Genomic DNA, 25117 nt, shown 5'->3' on the forward strand with positions numbered 1-25117 from the left:
TTTTATTTAACGACGTTCGCAACTGCAGAGGTTATATCAGCGTCGCTGGATGTGCCGGAATTTTGTCCCGCAGCAGTTCTTTTACATGCCAGTAAATCTACTGACATGAGCCTGTCGCATTTAAGCACACTTAAATGCCATCAACCTGGCTCGGGATCGAACCCGCAACCTTGGGCATAGAAGGCCAGCGCTATACCAACTCGCCAACCAGGTCGACATATATAAGAATATAATACAATGTAACATATTATATCATTGTTCAAATCTGAATTACATTTTGATATTTTTACAAAACAGTTCTTCGTTTAATGTTGCAGTTATTAAACAATGAACTGTATTTATTTCTGCACTGAGTACTTTTTAATACCAGTAGCTTTTCCCTCTTCAGTATTAAGAAACTTACAAAATGCATGACAGCATAATTCAATGCATGTGCCACCAACTCTTGTAAAGAATGTCTTCCCTTTTTTCAGTATTTGAAATGCATTGCTTTCCGAATTTGTTGTTGTTGTTTTCTAATGCCAGGCATTTGACAATAAAGTCATTTGACCTCTTGCACTCCAATATTTTTCGAAGATATTATCATGGTCAGCCACTCAAGCACAGATTTTGAGGTGTTCCGAATCCATTTCTTGGTTTGAGTTGCACAATCGGCAGTTAGGGGATTGATATATTCCAATTCTATGCAGGTGTTTGGCCAAACAATCATGGCCTGTTGCCAATCTAAATGCAGCTACAGACGATTTTCGTGGTAAATCGGGAATTAACTGTGGATTATGATGCAGAGAGTTCCATTTTTTCCCTTGAGATTGTGTTATCAAATTTTGTTTGTTGAAGTCTAAGTATGTAGATTTAATAAATCTTTTCACAGAATAATACGTAGATTTAGTAACAGGTCTGTAAGTAGCAGTGCTGCCCTTCTTTGCTAAAGCATCCGCATTCTCGTTTCCCAGGATTCCACAATGGGATGGTACCCATTGGAATACAATTCTTTTATTGAGTGATATTAATTGAGAGAGCATTTTAGTTATTTCTGCTGTTTGAGATGAAGGTGTGTGTTTAGAGACTATTGATAGAATAGCTGCCTTGGAGTCTGACAATGTAACTGCATTCTTAAATTTATTGATATGAAATAGAAGGTTCCTGAGACTTTCACTTATTGCAATTTCTCCATCAAAACTTGTTGTTCCATATCCAAGAGATCTATAAAGTGAGAAGAGACAGCACGTAACACCTGCACGGCACCTTGTTCTCTGGAGATCAAGGATCCGTTGGTGTATAAATGAAGCCAGTTTTGTGGACAGTGCTTACTTCTGATTTCAGTATTTCTTCATTTTGTAATATTAGTAACCAGTGGTAGGCAAAATATGAAATTTCGTTTTCTAAAACATTCCTGCTAGCAGAAGGAGAACTAGGATTTTCACGATTCACGATGTGTGAGCCCAGTCCAGACACAGCAGCTTACTTCATGTTTTACTTGCACATGCAAAACGTTCCAAGTAAGAAGAAGCGTGTGGACCATAAAACCAAGCGATTTTTAGAACTAAATGCCTCCAACTCGGTGTTCAGTCTTCGTTCAGTTCTAAAATTACTCAGTTTCAGGTCCAAATGCTCCTTACTTGCAATGTTTTGCATGTGCAAGTAAAATGTCAAGTAAGCTGTTGCATTTGGACCGGCTTAAAATGCAAAACAGCAAAAGAATTTTCATATTTTATAAAGTTCGGTAAAATTTTCAATTTCGTAAAAGTCTTAATATTTTTTCACATTTTACACGATTTCCCAACCTCCAATTAATATTTTTATAACTACCACTGAACCGAATTCTTTTGAAAATCCCAATCTACCTATTCCATCAACATTTCGGGATTTCCAAAGACAAGCGAAATCTCCAAATTCCCCTTTTAGAGTCACATCACTCATATTGTCAATAAATTCGAGAAGGTAAAATAAAGTGATTACTATTTCACCTTGCTCATTCTTTCGAAACCAGCGTTTCCAGGCCTGCTTCAGTAAATGTAATGTTTTAAATGGGCTTCAACGGGTGATGGGAGTATCTGAATAAAAAAACACGAATTATTCGATTTTTGTAAGTTCTCGAGATATATCTCGAATCATGAACAAATATTCGAATACTTTGCTCAGATGGTAGATGCTCCGAGAAGTGAAGAATGAGAACTGAAGTTCTCGAGAATATCGACTGCTCATCAATCGTATACATTCGGCTAACTTCACGGTAGTTGCGTGGAATAAAGACTTGCTCCAGATTGTCTCTCTCTGTCTTCTCTCCTCTTTCTTTCTCTCATCTAATTACGGAACACAGGAAAACAACATCTTTATCGGAATTTGCAGATAGCTACAACATGTGATTAGAGTAATAAAAAAAAATATAAATTCCTGTGCTTGCACAATGCACTGCTGTGACTGCTATTGTTATCGCTGTCATGCTGGATGTTGGATAAGAGAACTGAGAAGCGAAAACTTGCTGGAGAGTAATGAAATCGTTATTCAAATGATAAAAATATTCGAGAACTTTTAGGCCCAGTTGTACGAACACGGAATAAAGTCCTGTTAAAATTAATTCCATGGTTATGCGAGAAATGTGTTGTACCAACTTGGAATAGTGCATTATTCGGAGGATAACTTCCGAATAAGGTATTCCATGCTTTCAGTAGCTGTTAAATTTCTATCTAGAGAATAAAATATAAAATGGCAGCAGCATTAGATATGAATTTCTGATAGTGAAGATAAATTACATATGATGTAATTTTGAGAGTGCGGAAATAAAAAAAATAAGGCACAGACTTTATTTATTAAACGAGTGTAACAATGAAGAATTTCTGGCAAGATTCAGTCTAAAACTGGTCACTGCTTAAAGCGTGCTGGGATTGATTGATTGGAACATATAACACACAGGTAAAAATAGTTCACAATTTCATCATTATAAAGAAATTGTAATTTTTTAAATAATTAAAATTAAATTTAAGCAAATTCACAGCACAATATTATATCAGTATTACGTTTTGCATTATTATAACCTAGCTATAGACTCTCATGCTCTTGTCCTTTGTTCAAAAGTTATGGCATCAGTTTTTGCTTTCTAGCACGTTCTTATAGTCATTCACTATCATAACTAGCTTAAGTGTATCTTCTATCTAATAATTTTGACTTCTAATTTATTATGATTTACTCATTTCTTTATAATAAAATCTATACACAAAATAATGATATGTTCAGAAAATAAATGTCAACAATTACTGGTATTCTGAATGTACTTTATAAACAAAACACCATCTAAAATATTGCCAACCTCGGTTCCAATTCGGCTAACTATGGAATAGATAACCTTGGAATAAACTAACGTCATACAACACGATACTCCATTTATTCTATAGTTAGGCTATTCCATGAATAGCTATTCCAAGATTTATTCTGCGATCATACAACTGGGCCTTATTCGAATAAATTATTCCATCCTTAATATTATTCGAGAACAGATCATTCAATTCTGCTCATCACTGGTTTCAACCATCATGGGTTTTTCATTGTACAAAATAATATTAACCAGTAGTTATTACCTGTGTCATAGATTTATGATACGTAAAAGAACCCTGTCCCTGATTGAGAGCTCCAGACAAAATCTGTTGGCCATTTCTAGCCCATGTCTACTCCTGCTGTAGCTAAGTAGTCAGATCTTCAGCCTGTCACGCAGGTGGTCTGGGTTCGGATCCCAGTCTGGGGCTGGGATTTTTCAATACTTGTGGTGGAAGAGGTCACAGAGTTTTTCTAAGGGTTCTCTCATTTACAAATATTAGGCATCTATATCATTCCGTCTGATCTCCATTCCAGTTGGTGATGCATGGAGGGAGCTGGTTTAGGAACAAGTGGGTTTGCCTGCTCGAAACATAGATATGCAGCGAACTTTAGTGTAGTCAGCCAGTGTGGGTTGTGAATGCGCCTAGCTTGAGGGTCAGCGCAATAGAGTTCTAAGGTCATAGTGTTCTTTTCGCGAAATTCAATTAAATTTATTTATATGCTGCAACTGAGGAAATGCCCTAATTACAGTAGCATTATACAAATTGTTTTCTAGCTTAGGTGTACTGTAATACAACTACAAAAAACGAAAAATTATTACGTAACATACATGCAATAGTGTTAACATAAAAATGTCACACAAAAAGACAAATCAGAAAAAATAAAAAATAAAACAAAAGAATTGAGGAATGCCAGGCTACGCTTTTCCCAAGGCACATGTTATTCTTTCGATTATTTAGCTTAAATCAAGGCAAGTTATGACAAAATCATGGATGAGAAAAAGGATCTGAATAAATAAACATGGTATTATTATTACTTACTTACTGGCTTTTATGGAACCCGGAGGTTCATTGCCGCCCTCACATAAGCCCGCCATTGGTCCCTATCCTGAGCAAGATTAATCCATTCTCTATCATCACATCCCACCTCCCTCAAATCCATTTTAATATTATCTTCCCATCTACGTCTCGGCCTCCCTAAAGGTCTTTTTCCCTCCGGCCTCCCAACTAACACTCTATATGCATTTCTGGATTCGCCCATACGTGCTACATGCCCTGCCCATCTCAAACATCTGGATTTAATGTTCCTAATTATATCAGGTGAAGAATACAATGCGTGCAGTTCTGTGTTGTGTAACTTTCTCCATTCTCCTGTAACTTCATCCCTCTTAGCCCCAAATTATTATTATTATTATTATTATTATTATTATTATTATTATTATTATTATTAAAATTGAAGGTAGTGCAATGGGTCCATAGCAGTTATTTATTTCAGTGGGAGCGGACTTGCCGCATACAATCCATGAAGATTAGAATAATTAAGAAAATAGTGAACCAAATTCCATATTCGTTATCAGAAGTTTGTGAAATTATTTTAATCTCATTCATTAAATTCTAATATAAAAATAACGGGTAATTAGATAGTCGAAAAAAAAATTATGGTTTATTTAACGATGCTCGCAACTGCTGAGGTTATATCAGCATCGTCAGTGTGCCGGAATTTTGTCCCACAGGAGTTCTTTTAAATGCCAGTAAATCTACTGACATGAGCCTATCACAATAAACACACTTAAATGCCATCGACCTGGGCCAGGATCAAACCTGCAACCTCGAGCACAGAAGGCCAGCACTATACCTACTGCTCTACTGAGATCGACTAAATAGTCCATATTGTATAAAATAGATATCCTAAATAACAATATCCTACTGGGAAGACTTATCTTATCGCTTTCAAATCTTATCTCGCGGTATCACCCTAGAGAAAGAAAACCTATTAGATGCCCAGTTAAGAGATGGCATGAGACCGTAATGGATGACACAGTCTAACACTTGGATGGAAGATGATGATTACGACAATAACTTCTTACAGTTTTATTTTATGAATAGCCTATGCCCAATTCAAAGCCTGAGTACACTCCTAACTAGAACAAAAAAGCTTTACAGATCAGTGTTTTCCTATAAAATAATTATAATAGCTTAAATGTATAAATGTTACAATTAAGCATAAACTGCTCACAAAACATGTAGTATATTCTCAATGACCATGCACCATGCTACAGAGGACGATAGTAACTACCACTATTACACATTCAACTTAATTCTAAGAGACATTCTACAGACGACAGCAAATAAAAATATTTTATCTCTGAAACAAACAACCTTTCACACGATTAAAACAACAATACATTATATATGTAAGTCTACATGAATTATCCGTTACTTCTAACAGCCAAATTAAGCCACCGGCGTGGGTCAGTCGGTTAAGGCACTTTCCTGCTGGTCTGAAGTTGCGCTCAGGTGTGGGTTCGATCCCCGCTTGGGCTGGATTACCTGCTTGGGTTTTTCCAAGGTTTTCCCCAACCATAAGGTGAATGTCAGATAATCTATGGCGAATCCTCGGCATCATCTCGCCAAATACCATCTCGCTATCACCAATCTCATCGATGCTAAATAACCTAGTAGTTGATACAGCGTCATTAAATAACCAACTAAAAAAACAGCCAAATTGCCTTTGCAATACTGACTGTGATAAGTGAAATGTCTATTTTCTACAATTTTTAAGGTAGAGATTTCGTAATATTTTGTACACTTCGTCCTCTTGTGTATAAGTTTCACTGTGGTCAGATGAATGGTTTTTGAATTATTCAATCAATCATTCCAGTGTCATAACAGCTGTCGCCATCTTCCGGAAACCAAACGCCACTCCTCTCTGTTCATCCATTGGCCTGGCTCTAATCCTCGAGCATTCATAGCTGCTAGTACACCCTCCAGCCAAGTCTTCTTTGGTCGTCCTTTTTTCCTTCTTTCTGGTGGGATCCATTCCATAATTAGTTTTGGTAATCGTTGTTTTCGCATTCTTCTGATATGGCCTTACCACTGTAACCCTTTCCTTTCTATTATATCTATAATGTCTGGCTCGTCTTCTACTGCCATAATTTCTTTTCTTCGTCTATTTCTTATTTTTTCCATTTTAGATATTTTTAGGACATAGATTTCTGTACTTGAAATCCTTTTTGTTTCCCTAGTTGGAATTTGCCAAACTTCAGCTTCATATGTTAGAATACTTTGGAATATGGTTTGATATATTTGTAATTTTCTACTTTTTTAAACATATTTTTGCTCACCAAATATCTATCTTCGTAATATATCCACCTATTTGCTGACAACACGTGTTCCGCTATGAATTTCCTCTTCTTACAAATGATGGGTAAAAAGCACGATGCTGGTTGTATATTTCAGCAGCCACATTCCAAAGATGAGGTGTATTCGATATGTATTGGAGAGAATTGTGCAAGGTTACAGGGATTGCAGATTTTAAATTAGTTCTATGGATGTTTGTGACAGGCCAGTTTAAGAGGATATGTTCCAAATCTTCATTATTGTTGCACCAGCAACAACTACTAGAGTCAACAAGATTAAAGCAGTGAAGATACTTCTGAGTGATAATATGGCCTGTCCTGGCTCTTGCTAAGAAAGTTTGTATTTGCTCACCAAATAGAATTTAGAACATTTATTGCTTGTTTTGTTTGTGTAGTTCTGTTTTTAATTTCCACTGTATTATCTCCTGAATGGTCTATGTTTGTGCCTGAATAAGTGCATTCAATAGATGGTTCTAATTCTTCTCCATTATCAAACTTTTATATTTTCATTTCTTCTCCTATATATAGATATTTAATCTTCCCTATATTTATTGAAAGTCCCCATTTTTTATATTCTTCTTTTAGTTTTCTTGCCATTTATTCCATATCATGGTGATCTTGGTCATCTGCAAAATTCATTGAGAATATGTGTATGTTTTGAACCGGTACACCCAATTGTTGGCATTTTCTTCTCCAGTCCCTTAATACTCGCTTAAGATATATTTTAAATAGCATTAGAGATAAGCTACAGCCTTGTCTTAATCCCTTTGTTACTTTGAAGTCCTCTGTAATTTGATTTCCAATTTTTATCTTCGAAACTGATCCTTTATATATAATGATTTTATGGCTTCTATTAACATTGTATTGATATTTGAACTGTCCAAAGTTTTCCATAACATTTTGAGTTATATATGTATATTAAAAAAAGTCTATTTTAAAAATCTATATCCTCTTACAAAATTTAAGTTTCATGCATTACTTTCTTTTTACATCTCTTATGGTTAGAAAGAACTAAGTATCTAGAATTTTAAATTAACATGGAAAGAAACTTTTCTTTTAATATGTGATTTAAAAATATAAATTTTTAGTGTTCACTAAATATTTTTTATTTTTTAATTTGAAAAGTATTTAGTTTATAAAAAAATTCTACTGTATTTCGTTAACCAAAGAATATAGGACATACAGTAAAAATTTCATGTTTCTACTATCAAAATTGTAAGAGCCTTTACACTTTAAACATGACTAAATGTGCTAAAAAAAAGTGGGGGAAAAACAGTTTGTAAAGATTGCATTAATTCAAATTAAAGGGTGCAGCCATTTTAAGAATGGCATAATTTTTATGCTTCCAAGCGCTGCAGAGCACTTGAACTCTCTCAACATATAAATTAAATAACAAATTGCTGATTCCTTTAAAATAAAAAGCGAGAGAGAGACTGACTTTCACCCATCTCTCTACCCCTTTTAATTCCGGATACAATTTGATTCATATACTAATCACCTCTGCCGATATTTCAAAAGCCATAATTATAGTCCCGTTGCTCTAATTTTCAGCAGCCAATCACGTTGCAGGTTGGCTACATTTAAACGTGTGCGTCTTGCGCTTCGCTGATGAAGGTGTTAAGCATTTCCTAAGGCTGGATAAATACTTAATATATAATCGCCCGCCATTTTGGCTCTTTCGTTGGCGTTCGCAGAAAGAACATGAGGACGTTATTTGCCGCTCATTTGCTGAATTACAGTGCGTTTGATTTATCATCATAGGAGCTATGACATGATAATGTTTAATGGTGTGGCAAATAGATCCCTCGTCTGGTAGCTCGGAGACAAAAAAACAAAAATGGCAAACGATACTACCTACCTAGACTTTATAGAGCCTTCACTTCCTAAGACGTAAGCAAAGAGGAGGAGTCACGCCAAGAATAACAGTGTCGCGACTATAGTAACCAGTTTGTTAAGATTACCTAATTCCATAACACAGTCTTTCACATTTTACTCAGTATCCAAATATATGATTTAACTTTGTAATTATTATTATTACTACTACTCAGTATTGCCACTCATTCTGATTTTTTGTGGGACAGTCCGGTTTTTGGAACTTTTATAATAATTTAATGCGCTAAAAAGTTTTATTTTAATATTTAAATATTCTTCTTTATGGAAGCAAAGCTGACTCCAAATCATAAAATCATCAGAAAGTATTTTTTTTTATGAAAGTGCTATCTTCTACCTTCAGAACTTCGATTTCTCAGAATCATCATTAAATGGAAAGAGTCAAATTTATTTCAAAAATACTAAAGAAGCAGATACTATTCTGTAGGACAAATTAATAAAATCTTTAATACTAAAGGAGCAGTTTTGGCTCTAAGACACAGTGTCAATTTGGATGTTCTGTTTCTAGATTATAGTGTCTTAAAAACAGTAGTAGTAGTAGTAATCTAATTCTCAAATGATTGAATAAATTCCATTTTCTTTCTTGCTTTTCAATAAAGTCCAGTCAGCATTCTTGTAGGTGATGTCTTAAGGGCTAAACAACATGATAGGTGATCCTTATTCGTTGTAGAATTAGATACAATTTGGAGAGTTGAAGATTTCAATTTTATAAAGATGTGCAGTCAAATAGTCATGACCTGTTAACAATCTAAATGCTACAGCATCATGTCGTGGGTGTTCGGGAATTAAGTATTTATTTTGCAATACAGCTGCCCATGATTTATCATTACTTTGAATTTTGAAGTGGTGTCTTAAAAACATACTGTCAAAAGTTTCAGAAGGAGAAGGGGGCAACAAGAGTATGGGCTTGAAGTGGGTGCAGTGCAGTCTGCCTGCTTTGGCAGAGGTAGTGTCATGTGTCTTGGCTACACCACCCTCCAATGCCTAAGTACAGAGGGTTTTCTCTCATACGACTTTAAAATGGACTAATGTTAGGAATAAGTGTTCTGTTGATTTTGTCAAAGCAGAACTTCTCAGCCATATCAACATTAACAATAGCCATCGGTGTAGCTCAGGCAGTAGTGTGTTTGCCTGCTGATTTGAAGTTGCACTCAGGCATGGATCGATTTCTGCTTAAGCTGATTATCTGGTTGGGTTTTTTGCGACGTTTTTTCGAACAGTAATAAGAATCTCAGGTAATCTATGGCGAATTCTCGACCTCAACTTCCTAAACACCATCTCACTATCACCAATTCCATTGATGCTAAATAACCCAGTAGTTGATACAGCATCATTAAACAACAAAGTAAAAAAAAAAACATTAATATGACTTGTTCAGAATTTGTGTACGAGTTAAAAAATTAGAAACAACTCTTAAACGAATATAACATTAATGTCTTATGAGGTACTTTGCATTACCTGCTCTCTTCAGAATTATTTTGGGTGTACTATATGAATCTTATTTCAATCCTCCTTTCATGTTTTTAAGGCTAGGACAGTTGGATTAGATGTGTGCATATTGTACTAAGTTTTACAGTACTAATACAAGACAGCTCAGCTATTAAAGGCTTATTAGTAATCTCCAAAAATTCTGTTCGTATTTCTGAAAAATGAAAGGTGGCAGTCCTGATTATATTATTATTATTATTATTATTATTATTAATAATATTGTCCTCCCACCTACGTCTCGGCATCCCCAAAGGTCTTTTTCCTTCAAGCCTCCCAACTAACACTCTATATACATTTCTGGATTTGCCCATACAGTACGTGCTACATGCCCTGCCCATCTCAAACGTCTGGATTTAATGTTCCTAATTATGTCAGATGAAGAATACAATGCGTGCAGTTCTGCGTTGTGTAACTTTCCCCATTCTCCTGTAACTTCATCCCTTTTAGCCCCAAATATTTTCCTAAGAATCTTATTCTCAAACACCCTTAATCTCTGTTCCTCTGTCAAAGTGAGAGTCCAAGTTTCACAACCATATAAAACATCCGGTAATATAGCTGTTTTATAAATTATTATTATTATTAAATACTAACTCGGAAAAGATGTAGTGTAGTAAATGATAAATGCTGCTAGCTATTAAAAAAATAAAACTGGTACCGTATGACAAATTTATAGAATTTAGTGATAATTTATGACAACCTAGAAGGATGGTTAAATTAAACCAATTACAAAATGTAGTGCAATTATGAATATAAAAGATATACTAATCTAATAGTGTATACACTAATACTTTTTTTATTTATTTCTTTTTATCCGTGATGTGACATTCCATGAAGAGCCAAACTGCTCTATTAAAATGCTGAAATATTAGCATACTATATTTATTATGAAATTAAATAGGTTACACATAGTCTATTTTATAAAGGCGAAAAAAACAAAAGCATTTGAAATGGGTATCTAACAAGAGAATTATAGGCTTACGTGCTATTTTATAGAATTGAATTTCATTGTTTACATACCTCAGAAGTGCCAGTTTGGTAGACTTTTACAACCTGGCCGACACCTGTGACACTAATATCTATTGGTTTCCGTAACATGGAAAAGTCAGTATGTGATTCCCCATTTTGATCTTTGCCAATTCTGTTATTTTGGGCTTGTAATTTGCCCCCACCAGCTTTACTCCCATTTTGCTTGCCTCCTTTTGAAGTTTTAGAATTCGTCTTGGAACCCATTATATTACCTAAAAGTATAAAATCACAACATAAAATTTGCAAGGCATATAAAATTTTATGGACTTTGTTAAATATATAATTTATTTTAAACACATATTTAAACAGGATATGAGAAGAACGCAAGAGCTCCATAATTACGCCATTCTGTTCTGTATGTTGGTATGTTCAGTACAAATAAATATTATTTACCTTTACAATCTTGTTCCAGCAAGCTATTTATGCAGGATAATGTTTATTATACATGTTATTAATAACGGACTAGTTGACAAAGTAATACATGCAGTATTCGATTCCATAATTATGGTATCTTGGTTGATGCAATTGATGTGACTGCAACAAATCAAATAAAAAACAACAATAAAAGTGAGTTCTTATTAATAATTATATTTTATAAATAATGAAACCTACACCTTCCAATTTCGGGCTGCCCTCAGTGGAAACACTGCCGCGTGCGTAGAACGCAAGCCTTACACTGGTACTGAGCCATCTGGATTAATGTGATTTGTTTTAAATCTTAAAATACAATAAAATTATATCAAACTCATATAAACATGTTATATACATAAACTAGTTTATAATACTTGTGTGTCAGGTGTAAAAACACTACTAGACACTGTTTACAAAGCACTTATTTGGTAAATTACGCGAAAGTGTGTCCCTTTATAGAAGGTCACCTCCCAACCAAGCGGATCTCTCCTCGCTTTTTTACGTACTTACCATATGATTTCAATACACATTTAATTTTATTACTTAACTATAATGATTCACGTACCCTTATAATATAGAATGTTTGTGCTCCGACTAATACATTTATAAATATAACACAATATTCCAGTGGATTCCTCCTTTGTCACATTCCGAACTCCACCATTTTTGCTGAAGAAAGCGAATGCTGTTCTCTTTCAATCGACAGTTTACGTATTTCTCCTGCAGATAGCGTTAATGTCGACATGTTTCGGTTTACTCTGTCGGATGCTTAAGGAGGCCGAAAAATTCATTACTGGTCAATACTTTAGAATGGAAGTAATATAAAAAATAACGACAGTGCATTTTCCTTAATGAAGTATTATTGTCATTTATGAATATAATTGTTTCAAGTCTGGAATGTATTACCAATCTATTTTTCGAACATTTAAGGTATGCAGCATGTTTGCTTATTTCAAGAGAAGTTTACTTCATGGAAACCACCATCCAATTCTAAAAATATCTGTCCATGCTATTAGTTTTAAATTGTTTCCATAACGTAATTTTATTCATATCGTAATTATATAGTCTCTAATGAGAAAGCTAACCATTAGCTATGTTTTTATGACAATAATGGTTTTCTTTACTGCTGTTGGTAATTTTACAGCTTAATCTTTAACATTACAGAAGGTAAATCTTGGATTACATTGTATTAACTGTACGTTTTAGTAACATATGACATCATAACGATAAAGGGTAAAGTGTATGTGTAAGTAATAGTACGTGTTGTTTTGAATTCTTTTTTTTATTTGATTAATTCCATGTAGCCTATCAACTTAACTTTTTTGTCACTTGTTTATTGGAGAACGATGAGAGCATTTATTTGGCGACCTCTTGTCAATATTTATTGTTCCCCATCTCCAGAACACTGTTAAGTACTGCTATTGACATAACTCTCAGTGGTACCGTATTATAACCTCTATAACTACATTCATTGGTAAATGTTATGTAATGCAAACTTTTGCAGAACCATGTCTACCTTTCCTTTACATTTTTCAATTAACCATTTATGGTTTAAAGAAATCATATGGGATAGAAACTTGGCTTATTATGTGACTAGATGTAGGCCTATAGTGTTCAGAATTTCTGTGAAATCTGTACATAACAACTTTGCATAACTTCCTAGTAGATTTGTTATTCCAACATTTTATTTTTTTTCTGTTCAATCTATTTAAGAATTAATTAATATAGGAAGTATTTAAATCAGTTTGTAGGATATTAAACTAATACGCATTTTTATATTAGAGAGGAAATTTATGTTAAGTTGGCTTGTTTGCTCCAGACTGAAGCAAATTTCCGAATGCTTCATTTCAGTGAATTGTGAGATTTTTCATTTTCTTAATATGAAACCAAATATCGGGTTGAATGTGAACTAAAATAATTAACTAGCCTGTGGATAGTGATTTAGTTTAGGTATTTAAGTAATTTCAACTCTATTTCGTTAATGATCTGAGCCACATAGGTTTTAAATTTTTGCTGTAGTCCAAGACCGATGCATGCAAAAATGTAAAGTTGGTGCCAATTCTGATACATGCAAGGGCGTACGCAAAGGGGGAGGAGTTACCGGGTTGGAAATCCCCCCCTCCCTTTTTTGGACTTCTTGAAAAAAAATACTTACCTATTTAGATGTATTTTTTTTAATCTGTAATCGTTTTCCTTTCTCTAATTTTTCACTGTCAGAGTAACAAAATCTACATCGACATAAGGCATAGTCCTCCTACTCCAGTATAATCCCTGTGCTTGGTACTGTGGCACGTTTGAATTATAACAATGCTATTTTTATTAGGCCTATAGAAAGACCTACCACCTAAAACTTAGTACCAACTTTTAATAAAATGAAGCTGACACGATATAAAATCTAACTTGTGAAACATATTGAAAAGGTTGTTTTGACTGTTTTGCAGTGCTAATGTTGTTAAATATTGTGCATTGTCGATTTTAAACTCATTTTAAGAGCAGTATTCACCTGTTTGTTAGTTAAGAATTCTGACTATTGTTAAATGTTTGTTTAACTGTTTGTGCATTTGACAGTTGATATTTTTAATATAAATTTGACATTGTTCCGGGTTTTTTGATATGTCTAAGTGACCGCAACGTTAAATAATTTTCTAGCAGAAAGTCGCATGGTGATTCTTGCAAGGTTAGTGAAAATTTCACATTGGCAAATGTTTCTTGCAACCGTAGTGTGACGATGTTGTCATGAATGTTCTTTCCGGAACTAGTTTCACATCTCCCTGTGGAAACTCAGCTGATGATGATGATGATGATAATACAATTTTAGTAATGTCCCCCCCCCCCCCTTTTGACAAAATTCTGTGTACGTGACTGGATATGACACACAAATAAGATGGAAATACAGACGAAAAGTAATTTAGAAAGTAAAGAACCAATAGTCTGCCTAAAAATAGTTATAGCCCTATTTAGAATGAATATTTCCATAGCAATTTCTAAAAGTAACTGTTCTTAGGCTTTTCATATCGAAAATTGCTTCTATAGTTTCTGTTGCCCTCCCTTGACACTGAGTGCAAAGGAGGTGAGTAATGTGTGTAGAGTAAAATCTAAATATCTCAAGCTTTTTTGGATTCCTCTACACCCACTTTACTGCAATTTGTAATTTGTTTTTGTGGAAACTACTGAGAGTCTCAGCGAATGTTCCCGGTGTTTCTGTTGGCTGACCATTGGCAGATCCTCTAACCACCTTGCTTACATCTGTGAATTCACAGCACTTTGCCAGATTAAAACTTATACTCTGTTATATTAACAATAGTCAGTACTCCTTCCTCACAGTATGATGAAGGATCAGTGGAGTGGAGAAAAATTCTCTCCGTCACCAGGATCCGAACCCAGGTTTTCAGCTCTACATGCTGACACGCTATCCACTAAGCCATACCAGATTCCAATTCCGATGCTGGATTGAATCCTCTCAGTTTAAGCTTTATCTTTCAGTTTCCCTTTAGTGGCCAACCCTCATGCACTGTGTCAGAGATGTGTGACAGTGGTACAATGTCCAACACACTATATGCATATAATATATGTATATTTTCAAATCATCCGTTCTCAAGTGAGGTTGACCGCTGGGATCCAGAATTAACAAACATAAAAGATAAAGAGAAATGTAACGAGCAAAATAATGATTCGATTTGTACATTAAAGCAAAAATTTACATGTTAACATATAGATGATAGTGTAGAATTTGAAGAGAGGCCTTCAGAATTTCCATTACAATCTTCTGAACTTCATAAAAGGGAATTTGAAAGGATTTAAGGATATTACATGTAAATTTTGTCCCGCGCCATGGCGTCGCGGTCTAAGGCATCTCACCTAGGACTCGCGTTACGGAATGCGCGCTGGCTCGAGTCCTCATGGGGGAAGAAATTTTCTCATGAAATTTCGGCCAGTGTATGGGACTGGTGCTCACCCAGCATAGTGATGCACTTGGGGAGCTACGATAGGTAGCGAAATCCGGTTGCGAATACCAGCTATAACGGCTGGGGGGATCATCGTGCTAACCACACGATACCTCCATTCTGGTTGGATGATCGTCCACCTCTGCTTCGGCATGTGGACGTGAGGCCAGCAGCCAGCTGGTCGGTCTAGGCCCTCCACGGGCTGTAGCGCCACGGATTATTATACATGTAAGTTTTGGTAAACAACCCCTCGCTCCAAATAGTAAGCCTGTAACATCCCAGTTGTAAAGCGAAATGCCATATTTTTCACTGAAGTATGAAAGACAAGGTACATATTTAGCTCGCTTGTCATCATTTATCTGCAGTGCTTGATTCGTGTCTTGTTCAAAGCAAATCATAGGGTCTAAGACCATCGCTTTCTGCGTTCTTCTATTGATGGCAATTATATCGACTCTTCTATGAGAATCATCTTCAGACACACAATGAATCTCCTCATGTACTTCCCATCCTCTGTTTCTTAGCAGGTTGGCAATTGCTGTACGGGCACGATGGTGTCTGTTGTTACGCAGTAGCTCTCCCTTCTTACAGAACCCCAGTACGTGGCCAAGTGTTTCAGTCTCGCTGCAGCTGGGATGGCGACAATGGGTAGTACTGAAGGTTCTGCCAGGGACAGATCTCACTGCGGTGACATTGCAAGACATCTTGATGGCATTGATGTATTCCGAGGACGAAAGACACTTTTTAGAGGAGATCCAGGAGTTGGCATTCTTCAAATGTACAAACACCTTTGCCTTTATGTGGGAGATGGCACCATGACTGGAATGATTGTTTTCTGAGAACTTCTCTGAGATGTTTTCCTTTAGTTTGAGGAGTGATGCTGTTTGGAGCAGTCTTCAGGCGCGTGAGAGATGTTTTCTTCTCCTCTTCTAGATTTCTCGTGCGATGTAGATGTGCATCATTCATGTGTTCCAGTCGCCTACAGATTTTATAGTGTTGAATACTGGCTTCCCATTCAGCTCTCAGAATTCCAAGACCTCTTACGTTCTTTGATGCATACAGCATGGCATTCGGAGTGTCATCTGGGAGGGACAATATTTCCTTGATTACACTTCTGATAATTTACTTAGTGATTTAAGACAGCGCTCATTCTGTCAGATCCTGGCCACCTAGTCACTCGTAATGAGTGCACCTTTGCACATTAGTGTGTTGGACATTGTGCATGAGGATTGGCCACTAAAGGGAAACTGAAAGGTGGAGCTTAAACTGAGAGGATTCAATCCGGCATCGGAATTAGAATCTGGTGTTGCTTAGTGAATAGTGTGTCAGTACATAGAGCTGAAAACCCGGGTTCGGATCCCTGTGGCAGAGAGAATTTTTCTCCACTCCACCGATTCTTCATCATATGATAATGCAGAATTCCTGCACGGAAATATCATATGTTGTTGTTGTTGTTGTTTTCTAATGCCAGGCGTTCGACAATAAAGTCATTTTACCTCTTGCACTCCAATATTTTTCAAAGATATTATCATGACCAGCTACTGAAGCACAGATTTTGAGGTGTTCCCAATCCATTTCTTGGTTTGAGTTGCACAATGGGCAGTTAGGAGACTGATATATTCCAATTCTATGCAGGTGTTTGGCCAAACAATCATGGCCTGTTGCCAATCTAAATGGAGCTACAGACGATTTTCGTGGTTAATCGGAAATTAACTATGGATTATGATGCAGAGAGTTCCATTTTTTCCCTTGAGATTGTGTTATCAAATTTTGTTTGTTGAAGTCTAAGTAGGCTATGTAGATTTAATAAATCTTTTCACAGAGTAATACATAGATTTAGTAACAGGTCTGTAAGTAGCAGTGCTGCCCTTCTTTGCTAAAGCATCCGCATTCTCGTTTCCCAGGATTCCACATTGGGATGGTATCCATTGGAATACAGTTCTTTTATTGAGTGATATTAATTGAGAGAGCATTTTAGTTATTTCTGCTGTTTGAGATGAAGGTGTGTGTTTAGAGACGATTGATAGAATAGCTGCTTTGGAGTCTGACAATATAACTGCATTCTTAAATTTATTGATGTGGCATAGAAGATTCCTGAAAGTTTCACTTATTGCAATGATTTCTCCATCAAAACTTGTTGTTCCATACCCAAGAGATCTATAAAGTGAGAAGAGACAGCATGTAACACCTGCACCTGCGCCTTGTTCTCTGGAGATCAAGGATCTGTCGGTGTATAAATGCAGCCAGTTTTGTGGAGGGTACCTAATATTAATTATAATTAATAATATTCCTCACAGTAGTTGCTGGAAGTGTTGTCCATCTTGTATAATACATGATCCACAAAACCTGTTTAATTAACCATATTCACTAAATTTGGTATTATTTTTCTACACATAACTGGCCAACCAGGAAATTTACGTCTAAAGTTTTCTACGGTCACATGCAGCAGGCTGATTGCTCCATGTGTCAGCTGTAACAGTCTGACAGCTGACAGTAAAGGTGTGCAGCGAGTGAGCTAAGAATAAGTGCAGTTTATTTTCCTATGTTGTGTTATGTTTTGCAATGGTTAGATATTCAGTGTATGAATATGTACACATTTTTAAAACTTACATATGGAAGAAAAAAAATCGTGTGCCATAGGCCTACGAGGCGCGTCCATAAAATAACTTTCCCACTTGTCCCAAAGCTAGCAAACCATATGTTGCGCAAAGCGACTACGTGTACATGACAGAGTAATGCCCTGGCATGGAGCATGCGCTTGCAGAACTTCCCAAGTGCTCTCAGTAGCTTCGTTGGATTGATTGAAGATGGACGCTCCTATTCCAGCTCCCGCCACGTGTGAACTGCGATCAGTGATAAAGTTTTTGAATGCACAGGGCATAGCTCCGATTGAAATTGATCGTCATCTGTGCCAGGTCTTTGGGCCTAAAGTCATCAGCAAGCAGATGGTGCGTTGCTGGTGTAGACAATTTTCAGCAGGACGCCAAAATATGCATGACGAGGAGCGCAATGGGAGGCAACCATCATTACAGACGACCTTGTGGAGCAACGCAGCATCTGCTTGCCCATAGACCTGGCACAGCTGACGATCAATTTCAATCGGCGCTATGCCCTGTGCATTAAAAAACTTTATCACTGATCGCACTTCACACGCGGCGGGAGCTGGAATAGAGCATCCATTTTCAACCAATGCAATGAAGCTACTGAGAGCACTCGGGAAGTTCTGCTAGCGCATGCGCCATGCCAGGACATTACTCTATCACGTACACGCAGTCGCTTCACGCAACATATGGTTTGCTAGCTGTGGGACGAGTGGGAAAGTTACTTCATGGACGCGCCTCGTATATTCAGATGTTTTGCAAAATCTCGAAACATATTTGCCATAGTCAGAGAACTAACCAGGTTTGTGTAAAAACTAGTGCATGCACTCTATCACTTTTACAAAGACAGCTGATTATATGGCAGTGAGACAAACCTATAAGACAGACTGGCTAAATAAGTGGCTAAAGACAGAAAGTAGAGCTAGCTGGAGGTAAGTGCTCTCGCACATAGAATATCTTCCTCACTACTTAATGGTCTTCGCAATATAGTTTGTGTTAATTGCATGTCCAATCCAGTTTGTACAAATGATTTGTGTGTGTAATGGCACTTATAAGACAAGATTTATTATACAGATAGGAACAATTATCGTGCTTCCAGTTACTGGATTCCTGTCTGCCAGTGGCCTCAGTCTGATGGCAATCTGATACCCAGGAGCAGGACCGCCGACAGAATTTATGGGCCTCTATGCAATATTGTACTCGGACCCCTGTTCAAAAAGTAACAATTACAAGTTACCTGTTATTATAACCATAATAATTATTTTCAAAATATATAAAAGATAACCCCATACACAGTTACAAACCTAAAAATATACATTTTTATTACACAGAAAACTTTTAGCAAAACTTCACATTAGCACAATATATGACATTCATAAAACATTATTCCTAAACGCCTGTAATTTCTAACTTGCAGTCCAACATCAACAAACAACTCTCCTTGACTTCATTGATGCAAAATCATCAATTATATCATCAAAATTTAAAGACCTAGCAAGATCGCTCTCCAGACTAAGGAGGCCAAGGTTACTCAGTCGTTCTTGACACGCTGTTTATCTGAATATATTTTTTATTTCCTTCATTTTGCTGAAGTATCTTTCAGCATCAGCGACTGTCACAGGAATTGTATAGAATATTCTAATGGCTATGCAAATATTTGGAAATAAACTGTCCAGTTTTAATTCCCTCAGACTATTTAGGAGATTCATAGGTTTCAGTGGGGTTGGCCCTAAATTAGAAGCATGAATTGATTTTAAATATTTCGGCTCATCACTGATCTCTTTGTTAATGTCTTCATAATATTTTTCAAGCAGTCTAGCACCCATATTAATATCTTCCAATTTTTTCTGCCTCTCCTTGTGCTTCTCAGCTCCTGACTTATGCCTGTACTTGTCCATTGTGCAGTTAAACTATAACTGATAACACTAATGAACAGAATTTACTAGACAATCGACAACGAAAAGACGAAAGTTTCGACACGAAACATACAATGTACTGAAAAGGAAACGTGATCCTGTGACTTCGGTTTGGGAGAGTCCACTAGCATATTGCGGTGGTTAAAAAGGATAAGCCAATAAATAATTGAATGTGTTCAGTACAAGCGATGGGAACATAGTTCAGGCAAATGCCGGGGCCCTCAAGTGTCGTGTCGGTGAACGTTAATGCAGGAAACCGATATTCTGTTATATAAAAGTCAAATATTTACATATGAAGTGGTAATTTGTATTAATTCTACTATTGTGGAGTTAATATGTCAAATTTATGTAACAAATATTCTTACAAAATTTTATAGTACCCGTATGTATCTACGAATAATTATTCATAATAATAAAAAGTAATCAGATTCACTTTATCTGATGGGCCCTTATTGCTTACGGGCCCATATGCACTCTCCTCCTTTGCCCCCCCCCCCCCCCCTTCTCAGCGGCCCTGCCCAGGAGCATGATATTTGTTCCGCTCTATAGAAAGTTGCAAAAATGTCGCATACTACTTATATGCTTGGTTATAGCTTAATTACCAGAATGTAGAATTTTGATACAGTTTTTGTCAAGAAATTTACTGTTTCATTATCCCTCACGCCACAATGAGAGGGGCTCCACTGTTGGAAAATCCTACTATTCAATTGGTTTAAGTGGTGTGTTATTAAACATTTTTTAGGATTGTGATGCAACTATCGCCTGTATGGCTGCATGTGAATCTGACAAGATTACAACATTTTTGGAAATGTTTTATCCTGTACAACAGAGATGAATTGTTGTGTTGTGACCCAATGAATGATAAAAGGAGAAAAAAGTGCATGTTCCCAGCTTCTGCTTCACTATGTGCTGATAAGAGATTTTGTAACCATTATTTGCGTAAATAATGTAATTTAGTACTTTGTGATGTAACATTTTCATAATTAATTTGTGATGTTCAAATTTTTTTGAATCCTGGATTTTATGTACCGTATAAATTATACATCTTGATTACACAACTTTTAACACTGTATCACTTAGGAATAAATATATATGACTTTCAAACTGATGAACATCCTGAAGAAAATAGGTGTGAATTGGAAAGACAGGAGGCTGTTCAGTAACCTTTATATGAAACGAGTCAAAGTCAGGTTAGGAGAAGAAATGTCTGAAGGAAGTGACATAGGGAGAGGAATACGACAAGGATGTCCTTTATCATCTACCCTGTTCAACATCTACTTGGAGGATTTGGTGAAGAACTGTTTTCAGAACATGAAAGGAGTGATAGTAGTAGGAAGAAGAATAAAGTACGTAAGATTTTCTGATGATATGGCGTTGTTAGCAGAAGAGGAGACGATACTAAGGGATATGCTACTGGAGCTAAATGACAGCTGTGAGCAGTATGGGATGAAGATAAATGCAAATAATACAAAGACCATGGTTGTCGGAAGAAAAATAAAGAAGGTAAACTTGCGAATTCTAAATGAGGCAGTAGAGCAAATGGACAGCTTCTGACACTTGAGATGTACTATAAGCAGTAACATGAACTGCTGCCAGGAAGTGAAAAGGAGGATAGCAATGGCAAAGAAAGCTTTTAGTAGAAAAAGGAGCATCTTCTGCGGACTTCTGGAAAAATAACTAAGGAAGAGACTATTGAAGTGCTTTGTGTGGAGTGTGGCATTGTATGGGGCAAAAACATGGACATTACGACGAAATGAAGAAAAGTGAATAGAAGTATTTTAAATGTGGATATGGAGAAGAATGGAGCTTGTGAAATGGACAGACAGAATAAGAAACGAAGCTGTGTTAGAAAGAGTGGGTGAAGAAAGAATGATGCTGAAAGTGATCAGAAAGAGGAAAAGGAATTGGTTGGGTACTGGCTGAGGAGAAACTGCTTACAGAAGGATGCACTGAAAGGAATGGTGAACGGGAGAAGAGTTCAGGGCAGAAGAAGATAAATTTTAGTTCTGAAGAAGGCCCAACAAGGCTGAAACATGTTAACCAGTTACGATAGAATTTAACATGAGAAAGACATATAATACACATTTCAATGTAACAAACTTCGTTGAAGTTAATGTAGTTTTTAAACAAATTGAGCAATCAAGATGAACTAAGCAGATATGATATGTGTATGCTTCCTTTGTTATGAGACAATTAGCTTTGAAAAATAAAGAGAAGTTCGTTACCATTTGACTTGTTTATTACACATATTTTCCGAGTTTGAGGAAATTGTATTAAATCTTCGAACAAGAATCAGTTTGGTGCAATGTTGTTATGAATATGGTAGAAACTTCACTGCTGGATTAAGAATATTTCATGTAAAAATACGTACGGTGAATGGCCCTTGTGCCATGCTTTATCATGCATTAATTAAGAATTCTGAAGAAACTGATTTGGTTCATGATAAAGTAAAATCGGAAATACCAAGAATTAGTGATATTCAGATTGCAGAGGTTCTCCATGAAAGCTGGAACCTATATTCTGACCAGTGAAAGAATAAAGTGATGTAAACCATAGATTACCAATATATCTGTTAACTTGGCAACAAGAGTCACTGCCAATTCAAGAGAATTCTAGACCACGTGCATGTGTTTACATCACTTTATTCTTTCGTTGGAAAGAGTTTAGCACTTTAACTAGGGAAAACCCATTATCAGTCAGTAGTGCTAATGTGTTAAGCAAACTCAAATGCCACACTGCGCTGTTTGGTTAGTTTTACGGGAACTTCTGAAAATGTATCTTTATAAACTGCAAATAATGTTTGAAATGAAAGAAGCTGATTATGAAAAGAGATATTACTTTTCATTGCTTGTATTAGTTCAGATAGAAATTGAACCAGAATGGTCCTCTCGAATACTGTGGACAAATGCTGGATCATTAGTAGTAGTAGTATTTATTTATTTAACCTGGTAGAGATAAGGCCGTCAGGCCTTCTCTGCCCCTCTACCAGGAGATTCCAACTACAATATCAACAATAAAATTACAATTAGTATTAAATTTACAATTACAATTACAAATAATATTACAGTTAGTATTAAATTTACAATTACAATAAAATCAAAGTATGAAAAGATTACCTGAATAATTAAAGCTAGATAATTTATCATAGAGAAACAAGGAATATTTTATATTTACTGAATTACAAATTAAATCTAGAATAACAAAATTGTTTAGTGATGAAATTACTGAATATTGAAATATTTTGTGATAGATTAAAGAAACTATTTACAAGTAATCAATTACTGACCAAGTGCCTAGTAAGTTTTCGTTTGAATTCAATTTTATTTCGACAGTACTTACAGTTATTGCCGAATATGGACAACAGACAATCTACATGCACTAAATCCCATTTTTAGCACATTGCATAGTCGCGTAGTTCATCTTGATTGCTCAATTTTTTGGCAGTTGTATTAAATTTAACATTTTTCAGTTACACATGACTTCGTATGGAAAAAACCTTCCTTAATTTAATTATAGAAAAAAAGTAATGTGGAATCATGTACGCCTATTGGATTAGTGTTCAAGTCTTCATCTAGACAACTTTGGAATAAATTGAGTTTATCTCAGCATACCTTTAAAATTAGAAGGTATTTTAAATGTGTGAGATATTGTATAAGCTGGAAAGTTATCCTATAATAACCCATCAGTTGCACTGGAGATTTTTCCTGAAGAGTTGAAAGATGCTTATTTTGGCATATGCAAACCCTGCAATAAACTTCAGACTTCAGGAAAAATAAAATTTCTCGTATGCTGGACTACGAAAAAAAAAATTGCTGCATCTTTTTTTCTTCTGTCTTTTCGTATTAATCTTCTTTCTCTTTATTCACTCGTCATCCTCCTCCACCTCCTTATTTTTATCCTCTTCCCCCTGCACAATGCCTAAGCATCGACCTGTGTAAATACTCTTCTCTATAATACTCTACGTCCCGTGCTGTGGCATCGTGGTCTAAGGCATTCTGCCTGGGACTCACGTTACGGAATGTGCGCTGGTTCGGATTCTCGTGAGAGAAGAAATTTTCTCATGAAATTTCGGCCAGTGTATGGCACCGGTGCCCACCCAGCATCGTGCTGCACTTGGGGAGCTACGTTAGGTAGCGAAATCCGGTTACGCAAACCAGCTATAACGGCTGGGGGGATCATCGTGCTAACCACACGATACCTCTTCTGGTTGGATGATCATCCACCTCTGCTTCGGCATATGGTCGTGAGGCCAGCAGCTGGCTGGTCGGTCGTGGCCCTTTGTGGGCTGTATCGCCACGGATTATTATTATTATTATTATTATTATTATTATTATTATTATTATACTCTACATCAGGGACAACAATATGGATCTGCAGCCCCATGACTGTGGGCTTGGGCATAGGAGTTTCAGAGGAATTTGTGGGTGCAGCATTAGTTTGTAGGAGCGCTAGTTTCTAGAAGAAAAAGATGAAACCAATAATAGTTAATTTTGAGGAAAATTATGCTTTCAGGATACATTAAAAATGTTTTTATTAAAACATATTAAAATTTTGAAAGTTATATATTTTGAACGTTGATTATCAAAATATTAAAAATACCAATCTGTTTCTTTAAGCTATTCAAAAATATTATTTCATTTTTCATAGAGCTATGTAAGATATATATTGCACATGTTTCTTATTCCATTTGTTCCAATCCTGTTCCTTTATATTCTTCTTTTCAAACTGTTGCCTAATAGACATCAGAAAAATAAATTAAATATCTTGTATTAAAACAATATTTATGAATGAAATAGTACTGTCTTTGACATTTAAAATAGTAGAACCATTTTAACACTGAAGTGACATGACAACATGAGGACTAACTGGTAGGGGGAGGCAATGTTTTAAGCAGTGAGGAGAGTGGGAACACACAACCAAAACAAGCTGTTGCTGTTCTACTTCTGTTACATGTTGGGCTTGACGTGTTGTCAGCTCACTTGAGGTATGTGGATATAAAGGGAAAAAGTAAGCCCGTGTTGGGTGTCGAGCATAGTTCCTGGGTAGCTCAGTTGGTAGAGTGTTGGCATGCCCAGCCAAAAGTCCCAGGTTCAGTAACTGGCCCTGGAAGAATTTTTCCCTTTAATTTATTCAATATAACCATTGTTATTAGCAACATTGTTTTGTGGCATTAAT

General features: G+C 36.1%; 2 protein-coding genes across 2 annotated transcripts in view; one reads left to right on the forward strand and one right to left on the reverse strand.

The window, feature by feature from the left end:
* Nucleotides 1–12202, reverse strand: part of LOC138704498 (uncharacterized) — a 48522-nt gene extending 36320 nt beyond the window's left edge. The window contains exons 1-3 of the mRNA XM_069832425.1: nt 12051–12202; nt 11468–11608; nt 11066–11286 (exon numbers count right to left, since the gene is read on the reverse strand). Coding sequence (XP_069688526.1) covers nt 11066–11278 — 213 coding nt within the window. The 5' untranslated portion in view covers nt 11279–11286; nt 11468–11608; nt 12051–12202. The remainder of the gene's footprint in view (nt 1–11065; nt 11287–11467; nt 11609–12050) is intronic.
* A 25-nt stretch (nt 12203–12227) lies between these two features.
* Uqcc1 (Ubiquinol-cytochrome c reductase complex assembly factor 1) overlaps nt 12228–25117 on the forward strand; it is a 50774-nt gene continuing 37884 nt past the window's right edge. The window contains exon 1 of the mRNA XM_069832428.1: nt 12228–12415. Within this exon, the coding sequence (XP_069688529.1) occupies nt 12383–12415 (33 nt within the window). The 5' untranslated portion in view covers nt 12228–12382. The remainder of the gene's footprint in view (nt 12416–25117) is intronic.

The sequence above is a fragment of the Periplaneta americana genome, chromosome 8, assembly GCF_040183065.1.
Source record: "Periplaneta americana isolate PAMFEO1 chromosome 8, P.americana_PAMFEO1_priV1, whole genome shotgun sequence".
NCBI classification, from domain to species: domain Eukaryota; kingdom Metazoa; phylum Arthropoda; class Insecta; order Blattodea; family Blattidae; genus Periplaneta; species Periplaneta americana.